General features: G+C 42.0%; 2 protein-coding genes across 2 annotated transcripts; one reads left to right on the top strand and one right to left on the bottom strand.

The window, feature by feature from the left end:
* The first annotated feature begins 5,286 nt into the window (after positions 1–5,286).
* On the top strand, positions 5,287–6,221 carry LOC149118794 (uncharacterized). Its single transcript, XM_089280898.1, has one exon. The coding sequence runs from the start codon at positions 5,393–5,395 to the stop codon at positions 5,975–5,977; it is 585 nt and encodes a 194-aa protein (XP_089137024.1). The 5' UTR covers positions 5,287–5,392; the 3' UTR covers positions 5,978–6,221.
* Positions 6,222–6,518: 297 nt separating this feature from the next.
* LOC110054216 (major facilitator superfamily domain-containing protein 6-like) lies at positions 6,519–12,810 on the bottom strand. Its single transcript, XM_020760571.2, has 2 exons — positions 10,930–12,810; positions 6,519–9,074 (listed from the first exon to the last, which is right to left on the bottom strand). Exons 1-2 carry the CDS (start codon positions 12,500–12,502, stop codon positions 8,788–8,790), a joined length of 1,860 nt encoding a protein of 619 aa, XP_020616230.1. The 5' UTR covers positions 12,503–12,810; the 3' UTR covers positions 6,519–8,787.
* Positions 12,811–13,154: the final 344 nt, after the last annotated feature.

Genomic DNA, 13,154 nt, shown 5'->3' with positions numbered 1-13,154 from the left:
TAAACGATCTAAAGATCGTCAATGACGTTTTGGCGCAAATAAACGAAAACGACAAATAAAAGACCTGTCGATCGGCCATCGTTTACGCCTGCATTTATATCAGATCTATCAGGTCAGATGTGTTTCGAGGCGGTATCTTGTCAAATGAAAATGTGGAGTCGGGCTAGAGATCATTTGAATGAATAGCCCGTGCTACGCATAACTGCAAAATTACAAGAGCCCATCATATGGCAATGGCTCCCGAGAATTGTTTATGGCATCCGTGAGATTAATCAGCTTTGCCTGGCTTTTGATAAATAAGCCAAAACGTACGGAAACCATACAGCTTCAAAACATGCGAGGTCACTTAATTCCGAGCCTTTGCCCTCCGGCTAACCATTATTGCACGACAACAAAGAAGCATAACTAAAACACAGGTCTTGAAAAAACAATAAAAGGATCAAACCAAGGTTTTTCCTTTATTTCGAATTTGTCGCGAGTTTTTTTATCCTTAAGGCAAGAGTGAACGCTCTCAGCCACAGAGGCGTTGACACCTTCCTTAGTAAAAAATTCCGCTATTAAGAGCACAGGGGAAAAAAGAATTCATTGTCAGCATGTCATTGAAATTTATTTATCATATTCGAAGGGATGCGTTGTCATTTACGTTAAAGCCGAGTTTCAATTGACCACAGGTATCGAGGAGCAACTTTGCTGTGTTAAAAAACTTCACGCACACTTTCAACTTTTTATGGCAAGTTAATGGCAACGGTTTTCATATAGCCCTGAATTGAAACTAGTACATCACTGAATAAATATTTTTTCGGATGACATTCCCCGCTGGGTCTTCAACGCAAGCCTTTGTAGTTTCCACTCAGTCTTAGGAATACTTAGCTTCGGAGCTGTTTCTGAATGCTGAAAAGATTACTTCACGCGACAAGCTAGAGAAACAAAGTTTACTTTTGGGGTTTCAATTTCACTATGACAGAAAGCTCGTTCCGATGATATTAGAAATCGAACTGAATAGTCACCATAGGAATGCATGAAATCTGCACAAGTAAATCTCTAATTAGCTTTTTAGAACTGAGCTTCACTGACTTTGAATAATAGACTAATTACCGATGAAGAACTTTTGTACTTGATGGAGGGCAAATCATCTTACCACGTAAAAATCATTTAGCCAGACCCGGTTGAATAGAAACTCGTATGACTGACAAAGCTCCGTGCAGTTTTCCCCCTCATGCTTTCATATGATCATGACATGCTCTGCCTCACCTCAACTCTATACCGATCACCCGTTGTTTCTGACCCTGTCTTGTCAAGCTAAGTTGTTCTCTGCTTCCCTCTCTCCCTCAACTGATAGCTCGCTCCTATTTCGCCCTTCCATACAATGTTATTGGACCCCGAACCTTCATCAAAATGCAGATCACTTTTCACTAATAATTAATGCAACGTTTTTATCTGCATCACAGCCATTGTTCTTCGTTTTTACTTTTAGTTTATTTTAGTTGCCTGGTAAATAAAGTTCTGGTTTCAGGGGTGCTTCCCAGGCTGTACTTCTCCCCGCAGAAAGTGCTATGGCTACCCTCGGTGATAGGTGCAGATCTCTCCAGGATGCTACTATCGTATTGTCTGACCTATTGTCATCCCTTGAGAAGGGCACCCCTGTTCTAGGCTATGGTATATGTGTTATATATAGGAATACCGCTGACCATTATGCATAGTTGTGCGCGTGTTGAGTTATTGTTTAACCAATGACATTAAACAACGTGGTTGGAATGTAGACCCAAAATGGCGTCTGTGTCATGAATATGTAACATGGTGTCAAAATAGTGGGATTTCGAGCGCCACGGAACAGGGCCAAACACATCAGGATGGCCGAAGGATACGCCAATTCGTCGTTCAACTGGCCAAGAATGACCTGGGCCGCTGCGGACTTGAGTAAAGAATGGGAAAGGTTTTATCAACATTGCGAATTCACGTTCGGAGGACCGCTCAGCAAATGCACTGAGAAAGAGAAAATATGCAACCTTATGAGCTTCGTCGGCGACAAAGGCCGAGAAATTTACCTCACTTTCCAATGGGAAACTGTGCAAGTTGGATCTGGAGAAAGTGCACAAAATGTAAATGAAAAAGACATACTCCAAAGAGTAGTCGGAAAGTTCAAAGCACACCTCGAAGCAAAGAAGAACCCAATTATGGCGGCAGTTAAATTTGATCGAAGACGCCAGTTACAAGGGGAAACGTTTGACTCCTTTGTCACCGATCTTAAGCGCCTGGCCGGTGGTCTGGACATGACAGAGTCGAATAAGTTGATCCGGAACGCCATCGCATGCAAAACTCTGGACGAACGAGTAAGGCAACGCTGCTTGGAGAAAAGTAAAAACCTAACCCTGGAAATGGTAATTGACATCGGTCGGATGTTCGAAGCGACCAAGGATGGAATGTAAGTGATGTCTGGTGAAGACCCGAAAGTGGAGGTCAATAAACTTGCATGGAAGAATGGCTCGTCTAAGAAGAATGGCTCGTCTAAGAAGAATGGCTCGTCTAAGAAGAATGGCTCGTCTAAGAAGAATGGCTCGTCCAAGAAGAAACATGACCAAGTTCAAAAATGTGATAGGTGTGGATACAATGCCCACAAGCCACAGGAAAAATGCCCAGCCAGAAATGAATCATGCAACAAGTGCAAAAAAATTGGACATTTTGCCTAAGTTTGCAGAAGCAAGAAAAGCAATGTAAACTTACTGCATGAAATGGTCCATCCTGGAGAAGACTTTTCTAGTGATGAGGAAGGTCTTGACAGTGATGTACAACTACTACATGTAGCAAGCCTAGAAATGAATGGCATGAGTGACAGGCAGAAAACATGTGAAAATGACGAATGGTGGGAGGTTGAAGAAGTGGGCAACAGTACCCTGCATTGTCAACTTGACACTGGTGCCTATGCAAGTGTAATTAACACTACTCAGCTCAAGCAAGTAGCACCCAGTGCCCAGATCAAACAAACCAAGAAGACCCTGGTGTCATACAGCCAACACCGAATCACACCCAAAGGTTATGTCACTCTTTCCATAAGATTCAAGGACAGGGAGTTAAATGTGAACTTCTATGTCATAGATAGTAAGCAGAAGCCAATATTGTCAGGCAAAGTTTGTCAAGCACTCAACTTGGTTCAGCGGGTACATAAGTTACAGGCACATGTAGATCCAAACCTAAAGGAACTACTTGACCAGTACCCAGACCTACAAAGTGCATCCGGAGCCATGCCTGAAACTTACTCTATCAAGATTGACCCCAAAGCAACACCAGTGGTTTATGGGCCTCGCAGACAGCCTGCAGCACTCCTTCCCAAGATCATTGCCAAGCTTAAGGAAATGGAAAAGGAAGGACACCTAGCCAAAGTTTCACAGCCCACTGACTGGGTTAACTCTATGGTAGTTTCAAGTCGAGGTGAGAAGATCAGGATCTGCCTTGACCCAGGTGATCTGAATAAAGCAGTGAAACGGGGGCATTACTCAATCCCCACTGTAGAAGAAATTGCAGCCAAGATACCTGAGGCAAAAGTGTTCACAGTCCTTGATGATAAAAGTGGGTATCTCCAGATGAAACTAGACTACGAGTCCAGTCTACTGACAACGATGAACACCCCAATTGACAGATACAGATGGTTAAAGCTACCATTTGGAATCAAATCAGCTCCAGAGCTGTACCAAAGGGCCATGGATGAAATGTTGGCGGATATTGATCACGCATACGCCATAATGGATGACATACTCATCGCTGGACGTGACATCGCCCACCATGATTCAGTCCTTGAGGCAGTTCTCAACCGCGCCAGAACCTACAGCCTTAAGCTGAACTTTGAGAAGGTCAGAGTACGAAAACAGCAAGTTCAATATGTGGGCCACATTATCTCAGCAGAAGGTCTCAAACCAGATCCAGAAAAAGTAAGAGCTATGAAGGATATGCCACCTCCTGAAACGAAAGAAGATGTCCGTCGGTTTCTGGGATCTATTCAGTATCTGGCCAAATTCCTCCCAATGCTAGCAGAAGTCGAAACACCACTGCGGGAACTAACCAGAAAGGATGTACTTTTCCACTGAGACAAGCCACAAGCAGCTGCGTTTCAGAAGCTTAGGGATATGTGCTGTGAAGCTCCAGTGTTAGCCTACTATGATGTCCGAAAAGATGTGACCATACAATGTGACGCCAGCAAGAGCGCAGTGAGTGCTGTCCTACTGCAAGAGGGAAGGCCGATAGCCTATGCATCCCGTAAACTTCGAGCATCAGAGCTCAATTGGGCGCCAATAGAGAAGGAAATGCTGGCAATCGTGTTCAGTACTCAGAAATTCAGGGAATACATTCTAGGAAAAACAACTTTGGTCCAGACTGACCACAAACCCCTAGAAATGATACTGCGCAAGTCCATGGCAACAGCACCATTAAGATTGCAGGCAATGATGCTGAAAGTGAGTGGCTATGATCTAAAAGTCGAATATCTTCCAGGCAAGAAGCAAGTCGTCGCAGACACCCTCAGCCGAGCAAGTCTAAATTAGGCACCACCGGAAGAAGAAGAGATACAGGTAAACATGTTGGAAAGAATCTCGATTTCCGAACCAAAGTGTGCAGAACTCCAACAAAACACAGCGAATGAGCTCCATGAGCTGTATGCTATGATTCAAGCCGGTTGGCCAGAAACAAAGCAACAAGTCCCACACAGCATCCGCCAATACTGGTACACACGTGATGAGCTTGCGGTACTAGATGGAGTAATCTACCGAGGAATGAGAATCGTAGTACCCCCGTCGATGAGGCCAGCCATGCTGGAGATAATACATGGAACACACCTGGGAATCGTAAAGTGTAAGCAAAGAGCCAGGGAAGCCCTTCACTGGCCCGGCATGAGTGCACAGATAGAAGAAAAAGTCAAGGACTGTACCACGTGCCATGACTATGCCCCAGCACAGCAGAAAGAGCCTTTGATACCAAGCCCTGTCCCAGACCTGCCTTGGGAAATGGCCGCTTCAGACATATTTGCCTTTGAAGGTGAACATTACCTGTTGCTAGTTGATTATTACTCTAAGTTTATTGAGGTGACCAAACTGAAGGATCTCACATCCCAGGAGACCATTGAAGTCCTAAAAGAACATTTCAGTCGACATGGCATCCTACCAAAACTAGTCACTGACTGTGGCAGCCAGTACACAAGCAAAGAATTTGAGACCTTTGCCAAAAGTTACAGCTTTGAACATGTTCTAGTAAGCCCAAAACACCCCAAGGCGAATGGAGAGGCGGAAGCAGTGAAGTTAAAACAGTGAAGTCTCTATGGAGAAAGAACAGAGACAAGAGAAAAGCACTCCTAGAGTACAGGGCGTCCCCACTTCCAGGAATTGACCTGTCCCCATCACAGCTCTCTATGGGACGCAGGCTACGAACAACACTACCAATGGCACGTGGTCTATTGGAGCCTGAAACACACAGCATCCAGAAGATAAAGGCAAGAATGAAACATGGCAAGGATAAGCAAAAGTACTACCATGACCGCCAGGGCACCAAAGAGCTACCACCACTCAGATCGGGTGATCACGTCAGAGTAAAACCGGAGCCAGGGTCAAAGGAATGGAGAGCGGCAACAGTAGTGCAGAAACATGTCTTGCCTAGATCATATGTAGTAGAGGTAGGCGGCCAAAGAATCAGACGTAATCTAGTGGCTCTAAGGAATGACCCAACAAAGTCTCATATGGGATATCGGAAACGTCATGGAAACATCAATCAGCAGACAGAACCTGAGCCAGACAAAACACATGCGGCACCCACATTCCCAGCAAGCCCACAAACGGAGCGCTCACCACAGGAATATCACTTAAATCCCTCAGCTGATGAGGAAATCCCAGCCGGTGATGTGCCACCTTCATCAGACATAGTGGAAGCTAAAGACCCGCCCTTGTGTACAATTCGAAGTGGAAGACTAGTCAAAAAACCAATCAGACTAGACCTGTAACAAGTTGTTCTGGAACAAAAGACAGTTCTTGGAACGTGAACAATGACAGACACTGTTTGATTAATGTTGAGTTGATTGTTCTTTTATTTTATTTTATTCTCCTCATTTGTTTCTTTGATTGTAATGTAAAGGAGGGGGATGTTATCTATGAGAATACCGCTGACCATTATGCATAGTTGTGCATGTGTTGAGTTATTGTTTAACCAATGACATTAAACAACGTGGTTGGAATGTAGACCCAAAATGGCGTCTGTGTCATGAATATGTAACAATATGTTACAAACTAACCTACGCTCTCCTTTCCTCTCTGCCACCCAAGTTTTGCCTTTATAATCTGCATCCCTGTTTCTTCGTGTATACCCAGTACCGGGGATTGGACGTACTTAGTTATGGTGGCAATGATTTGAACTTTGTCTCCCCCTCCTCAAATAGCTTGGTGGAGTCCAAGCTCCAAATCCCTTAAAATGCAGGAAAAAAACAGAGCTTCATTAATTGTTAACTTATTGTGAGGGGCAATGTGGTGTATGGCACAAATCAGACATTGTTCACCGAGAAAGAAGACTTTATTGTTCACTAGCATTAATCGAAGTGTATATCTATTTGTTTTAAAACAACGTACATAAAAATTCTGATAACTTGACAAATCTCCAACAGTACCGCTGTCGTCTTCAATAGATTTAATTTGGCTCGGTTAATTATCTGGGCACACCGGGCGCTGCAAGATTGCAGACAGCATTGCTCGCAACAGTTCAGAAAGAAAAAGTTCAAATGTTGTTGTTTATAGTGGTCAATGCGCTTAGCTAAACCAAGCTAGTTCACAGGCATGCCACTTAAACTGATAGAAGTGAAGTAGGGAAGTAGCCCAGAGGAATAAATCGTAGAGTTTTAGTATCTTTTAAGGTACTGAATTTCTAATGAATTAGAATACCCTAACTGATCGTCGTGTTTTGTCAAGGGATTGGCCATGCAATCGACTGGATGTCTTTTATGAAGATATTGGAGGTTGGGAGTAACTAGTAGTTCAGTTAAGCTATTGAGAACATGTTTAGATGGCGTCTACACATTTAAAAAACATTGCGCGCAAAAATCCGCAATGTTGCAACTGCTGAGAGACCTTCATTTGTAAACAGAATTAGGTAAGCTGATATACCGATTCAATAATTCCTCAAGTCGATAGCGAAGTTTTGGACCTGCTGACGGTGAAGTTACGTCCCAAATTACAAGGCAAAATCCTTCACTTGCGCGCTAAAAGTTAGTTTACTCACCATTCTACTGAAACACATCGTGTTAAAACAACGCACCTGTCCAGCAGGGTATGGCTGTATAAAGGCGACTTAAAAATAATCTCCTTTTCAACGTTATTACCTACAAACCCAGGATTTAATTTTCACCATTTACTAACTTCAGTGGCCCACTACATGTTGGTTCAATTTGGTCGATAGCATCTGTCGTTTTGCAGCTCACAGTGTTGTAATTTTTACATCGAAATTTATGCTAACTCCATTTTCCATTCTCGAACCTTAGTAGAATCAAATGCAGCCAACACGGCTATTTTTACTTTTTAAACATCTTCACATAAATAATTAACATTTAAATTGCCCAACTGATGCCCTGGCACCCTATTAAAAACAAACTATCTCATCTAGTGGTTTAGTCTCATCTAGTGGCAGTGGTTTATCAGTTTGCATCCGGAAAGGACTGCCGAGAGAGGCTGTTACAATTGCACAAGCCCCCTTCGCCAAAAAAAGAATAAAAAACGATTTCAAGCACCAAAGGCAATCTCTTGTTGATTACGAGCCACCCAAGGTTCACCACACTCTATAGTCATCTTATAGACAAGTTTCACTATGATTGGAACATCAATTCTACATTACATTCATTTAGCTTGAACAAACTCGCCCCTGATCAACAGTGGCATACAAAAATAAACGTGATTCAAAATAATGCTTGATTCTTTACAGTGCTTCATATATGCGAAGCGTGATACCCGCAAATACCGTAAACTGCGCTTACAACTCGTGCCTTTTATAAGCCCCTGCAGTTATAGGCCCAATCTACCTGTAAACAAAATATTACATCCGATCATGAGCTTCCCCGGATATCTCCCTCTAGTTTAAATTAAAGTGAAATGAATCGATTTGTTATGATGTTTTAAAGCCTAAACTGAAACCACTCCAATAAAATCGTATTTCGATCAACTCCTCTTTAGCTTATATATCAAAACGGTTTTCTTTATTCCACTTATAAGCCTCCCCGGATATACACCCCTCCATTTATAAGCCCATCCAAAAGCCCTTACGAAGTTATTAAAGCCTAGGGCTTACAAGCGGCAGTTTACGGTATTCACATTATTCACAAGTGTGAATAGTAGACAGGTCTTCTTTGGTTTAAAAAAAAGTGTAGCTAAATAATGGTTTGTGTCTAAGGTTTGGTGATCATAGTCTAAGGAGTGACCATAGTCATAGTCATATTATAGTCTAAGCAATGACCGACCAAGTGTATCTAAAAAGGAAGGTCAAACTACACTCAGCTAAATGTCTTACTTTATCGATCTGTACAATTTCAATTTTTTTTTAAACTTTAGTCGGGTTGGGAAACGAAAATTAATTATTATTACCCATTTATATTGAATAATTGTAAGTCACTTTGTGACAAAGATGGCTTTGAAACCAATACATTTCCCAAATCCGGAATAAATAAAATCTGCTTCGGGGCAACTGTACATATAATAAAAGCAATAAAAAATAAACTTTTCCCCGCTTGAGAATTATTGAGACCGTTAAGAAATAAAATTAGGTCTAAACATTACTTCATTTAGTACCCATTGTACTTTCTAATTCTTGGCCCGCGGCTCCGTCATGGTCATCCAAAGTTTCCTGAGGTTCTGACGGAATCTGAGAATAACGAGTGCTTTTTTCATGGACGTTGTTGACGGCGAAGAATAGAACAAGGATTGCGAAAGAGAAAGCCGCTTCAAGGCGAAATGTCAGACGCGCACCAATTTCATGAACCATCATTCCACCGATGACTCCACCCACTGCCATACCTAGACCCCAGTACACCCCGTGGATTATACCTTGAATTGTTGCTCCGGAACCTGGAAACGAATAGAGTAGAGAATTGTGTTTGGCATAAAAACATTTTAGTAAAGTTTAACGCCCAGTGAAATGAGGATTTCGAAGACTTTCCCGTCAGTTTAAAAAGGGGTGATTATCCCATGAAATAGAAGAGTTTGTATGAGAATCTAATGTCAAAAACGCCCTGTATGATTGCAATCATTTCTGAAAGATAACGTTCAGTCCGCACACTTGAGGCATCTGGGAAAATATCTACTGATCGAATGTTGTAGTTGCGCTCGGTGGCTGGAAGTTACGCATATATGCAATGGCAGGTCTGTACTTTGGACTGAGTCTCACTGAAAAGGTGCATAAACTCCGCAGGCCTTCTGTCATTGAATAAAATTTAATCATTTGGTCCTTCAAATTTTGATCGGTTAAGTATTCCAACGATAAAATTTGATGAAAATATTTGACGTTCGATTTACTAAGCATTTTCAAAATGGCAAAAAAACCCTGTGCGTTGTTTGGTTGTGATATTTAACGAACAAAACAAAACAACAGCGTTTAGTCGGCAAAAGATATATTACCAGTTTTGGTTATTCTTTTTAAGGGGGTAAAATTTTCAACTGCATAACTTAGTCATTGAGCTAAAAGAGGATTTATCTTAACCGCAAAAATTGTAAAATATCTTATTGTTACACTTAATTTAGGTGGACGAAACAAACCGCCGGATCCAGAGACGACAAACAAGCTTTTATTGACAAAAAATCTCAAAGGAAAACTTCCAGATGCTCCGGAAAGAAGGAAAGTTGATTAGCGTCTTATAAAGAAAATCAGGATTAAGCTTATAAAGAGGATATCAATAATTCAGTGAGTCAGTTTACTTTAAAATTAAAAATAAAGTCACTGCAATGGTGTCTTGGCAACGTGTTCACCACAAAAATACGCCAAGAACTAAAAAACCTAAGTTTTTACATCTGCCCGACATTAGAGAGTTTTATTTCGATGTATGAGTCTTTCACCCGCCATTCTTTTCTTGAAAATAAGTTCCATTAGTTTAGAACATTATTAACGGTATTTTTTACTTTGGCCGCGAGCATCATCATTGCACGATGAATTTGTGGCTTCAGCGACGCAATTATCGATTTTTTTTGTCGCTAGACGAAATTGATTAACCAGTAGAAGTGAATTTAAAGCAGCTTAAGTGTGAGGTGTGGTGTCAAAAATTGACTTGAGTGTCCTCAGGTTTTTTAATCAATTAGAACTGATTTGAATAAAAAAGAATCATTTTTTTGCATAGCCTATTGTGAGGGCTCTTTAGACAGGACAATATTTTTCAACTAATTTGCTTTCATCTTGAAGCTTTGAGTGAGTGATCGTTCAGTTTAGAGAGAGACTATGGACTATTATTATTGCTTAAAAAACACTTCTATATTTGTGCGCTTTTATCTAGTTCCAGAAATACATAAACTTAATGTTTTGTTAAGTAGAAGTGCCTTTTACGATATTTTAAGGTATCGATCCCCAAAACAAATGCTCTCCAACGTTGCCCGGTACCTTCCTCGCCTGGGGTCCTTCTGATCACGCAAGCACGAACAAACAATCGAGAAAAACTAGTCTATTTTATTCTGTTTGTTCCGAAAAGCACAATTTCAAATATTGGAGCGACACGACCATTGGAAAATTAGGATTAGCGATTACTCAGATTGCACTTAATTTTTACCTAGAATATATTTGAAAGAAGACGCATTGAAATGGTGGTTAGGATTGAAATTATTACGGAATAAACTGAAATTCGATCTGATTCACCAAAATCTGAGTCATGTGGAAAATAAATTTTATAGTTAAATAAACAATTCATTAATGAGCCAAAGAAACGTGAAGGAGTCTCACCTGGCTGGGGCCCAACGTATGCCACACTCGCCGTCCAAACTCCTCCATAGGTAAAGCCTTGTAGAGCTTCCAAGGGCAAAACCCACCAGGGCTCCTGAAGATACGAGTACAGCAAAAATCTCAACCCATAGCAGCCTAGACCTGTGTAAAGGACGGCATCGTGGCCAATCTTCTGCACAAAGTAGGTCGCCATGAAAAACATCACCACCTCGGAAAGGCAATTCACAGCAACAATGAGAGTGAAGAGAATGGGTGTCCCGCCAATGTCTTGAAGAAACCAAAACAGGAATGAAAGCTGAAGGCTGTGAGAGAAGCCTAGAAACAGCAGGGTGAAGATAAAAGCTCCGTTCTTCAGGTTACAAAATATCTTCAGTCCTTTCCAGAACTCGTTCTCCGCGTTCGCAGTTTCGTGTTTCGGTGGCGCTGAGGGGAACTTGAAGAAGAACGCCACGAAGAAGTCGAAGATCATGGAGGCGGCAAACACGTAGAAACACGGCACATAGTTGATGCTGTCTTCAAATGGGCACGAGTTGAAAGCTGTGACTACTGCCCCTGACAATAGTGAGCCGATTCCCCAGCCTATAGACCCAAAAAGTCTTTGCCGGCCATATTGGTGCTCTCGTCCACTCAAGATACCAAGAGTACCACTGTCCGTCAACATGGGAGCTGGCGCAGCGATAAATTCCCCCAGAAACACAATCACGAGCAAAGTCACGAAAATCGTTTGGTTGTCCTTCACGCGGAAATCATTCTTCATGTTTGGATTTTTGCGCTTTTTGTTTTTTGTCAATATTTTAGTTTTTGCTTCACTGGTTTCTCGTGGTTTATCTTCATGTCTTGGCTCGGTCCCTAGATCTTCGATGCTTCTATCTTGAGCGGCAACAACCCCGTCCGGGTTATAACTTTGCCCTGCGTCCTTCCTGAAATCTTCTTCGTACTTATAATTTGTATTTCCTTGTAATTTTCCTGCCGCGCTCGAGTTTCGAGAAACTGTGTTGTCGTCATTCTCAAAATGTAAAATATTTGCTTTTCCTTGTCCTTGTTCACTCCTGAGGGAAGATCCGTTTTGCAAATGCGTTTTAACGGCTGGAAAACCGCTTTGTCGCGAAGAGCGGTCGGAAGCGTACCCTGCAAGAAATTTTGCCCTGGCATAGCTGAAGTTCGTCCTGTTCATCTCTGGATAGCACGGCAGATGAAACGGTGAAACTACGCTCTGGGAGAAATGGGCCACAGTTGTTCCTAAAATAGAGACGAGGAGAATAAGCTTGGGTTTATTGCAGACATCCGTGACCATTCCCCAGAGAGGAGAGCATAACATCTTGACAAATGGACGAATCCCGAGCAGAATCCCAGACTGACGAGCGGTGAGCCAAAGCTGCTTGTAGAACACACCAAGATACGGTAAGAAAGCGCCGGTTGCCATGAAGAAGAAGAAGAAAGACAACTTCGGAACGACTAGGTCCTTGTCAACCGTGTCTAAAATCTTTTTAGCCGTAGTAATTGTTTCTTGCCCGAATTTCTGACATTGCTTCGACGAATCGTCCTCCTTAGAATCTGTCGATTCGTTCTCCATCTCCAGTCACTCTGCTCTCAACAGTAACCAGAAACGCCGACGCAACTTCGAAACTAACGCCGGCTTTCGTACCTGAAGATTACGTCCGAAAAAATCAACATAATTTGGTCCTTGATGCAGGGAAATCACAGTGAGGGCCCTTCGGCTATGAATACTGTCATGATCTCGAAACCTTCAGCAGGAGACGCCGATTCCAAGCGACTTAACCACGTCCTTAACACAAAGCAACAATCGCACTGACTAAAGTAATGAAAGCTTCGGCCAGAGTGGCGTGGTGTGAGAATAGTATAATTTGGAGCACTTTAAACCACCTTGGTCGCAATGTAAACAGCTGAGACAAACTGTTTATAAGCTGCGAAACGCAATTTACATTTACAAATTTAAGGTTAGTCTGAAAACAATGGAAAGTGGGAGTTGTCAATACGGGAGAGTGACAATGATCTTTTTCATAAAAGCTTCATCAAATAATCGCTCAAGGTTTTTCGCGGTTTTCATTGGCACTGCGTTTCAGGGCAAAACACGTTCAAAAGATACTGGATCAACAATTTATCTTTGGCGATGAATAAACATTGCCATTGTTTTGTTTTGCTTGAGCTGTAAGGCAAAATCGAATTAAATCAACAGAGTATTTTTTTAATTCTTTCATACTAAC

Source organism: Orbicella faveolata, unplaced genomic scaffold (assembly GCF_042242905.1).
Source record: "Orbicella faveolata isolate gen_17 unplaced genomic scaffold, um_ofav_v1 contig_1, whole genome shotgun sequence".
In the NCBI taxonomy this organism is placed as follows: domain Eukaryota; kingdom Metazoa; phylum Cnidaria; class Anthozoa; order Scleractinia; family Merulinidae; genus Orbicella; species Orbicella faveolata.
Note: the sequence above shows the minus strand (reverse complement) of the source record. Positions and strands in the feature narration are given on the sequence as shown.

Coding starts and splice junctions, on each gene's coding strand:
- LOC149118794 (XM_089280898.1), top strand. CDS start 5,393: ATGGGACGCAGGCTACGAACAACACTACCAATGGCACGTGGTCTATTG.
- LOC110054216 (XM_020760571.2), bottom strand. CDS start 12,502: ATGGAGAACGAATCGACAGATTCTAAGGAGGACGATTCGTCGAAGCAA. Junction 9,075..10,929: donor ATACGTTGGGCCCCAGCCAG/GTGAGACTCCTT, acceptor ATTCGTTTCCAG/GTTCCGGAGCAACAATTCAA.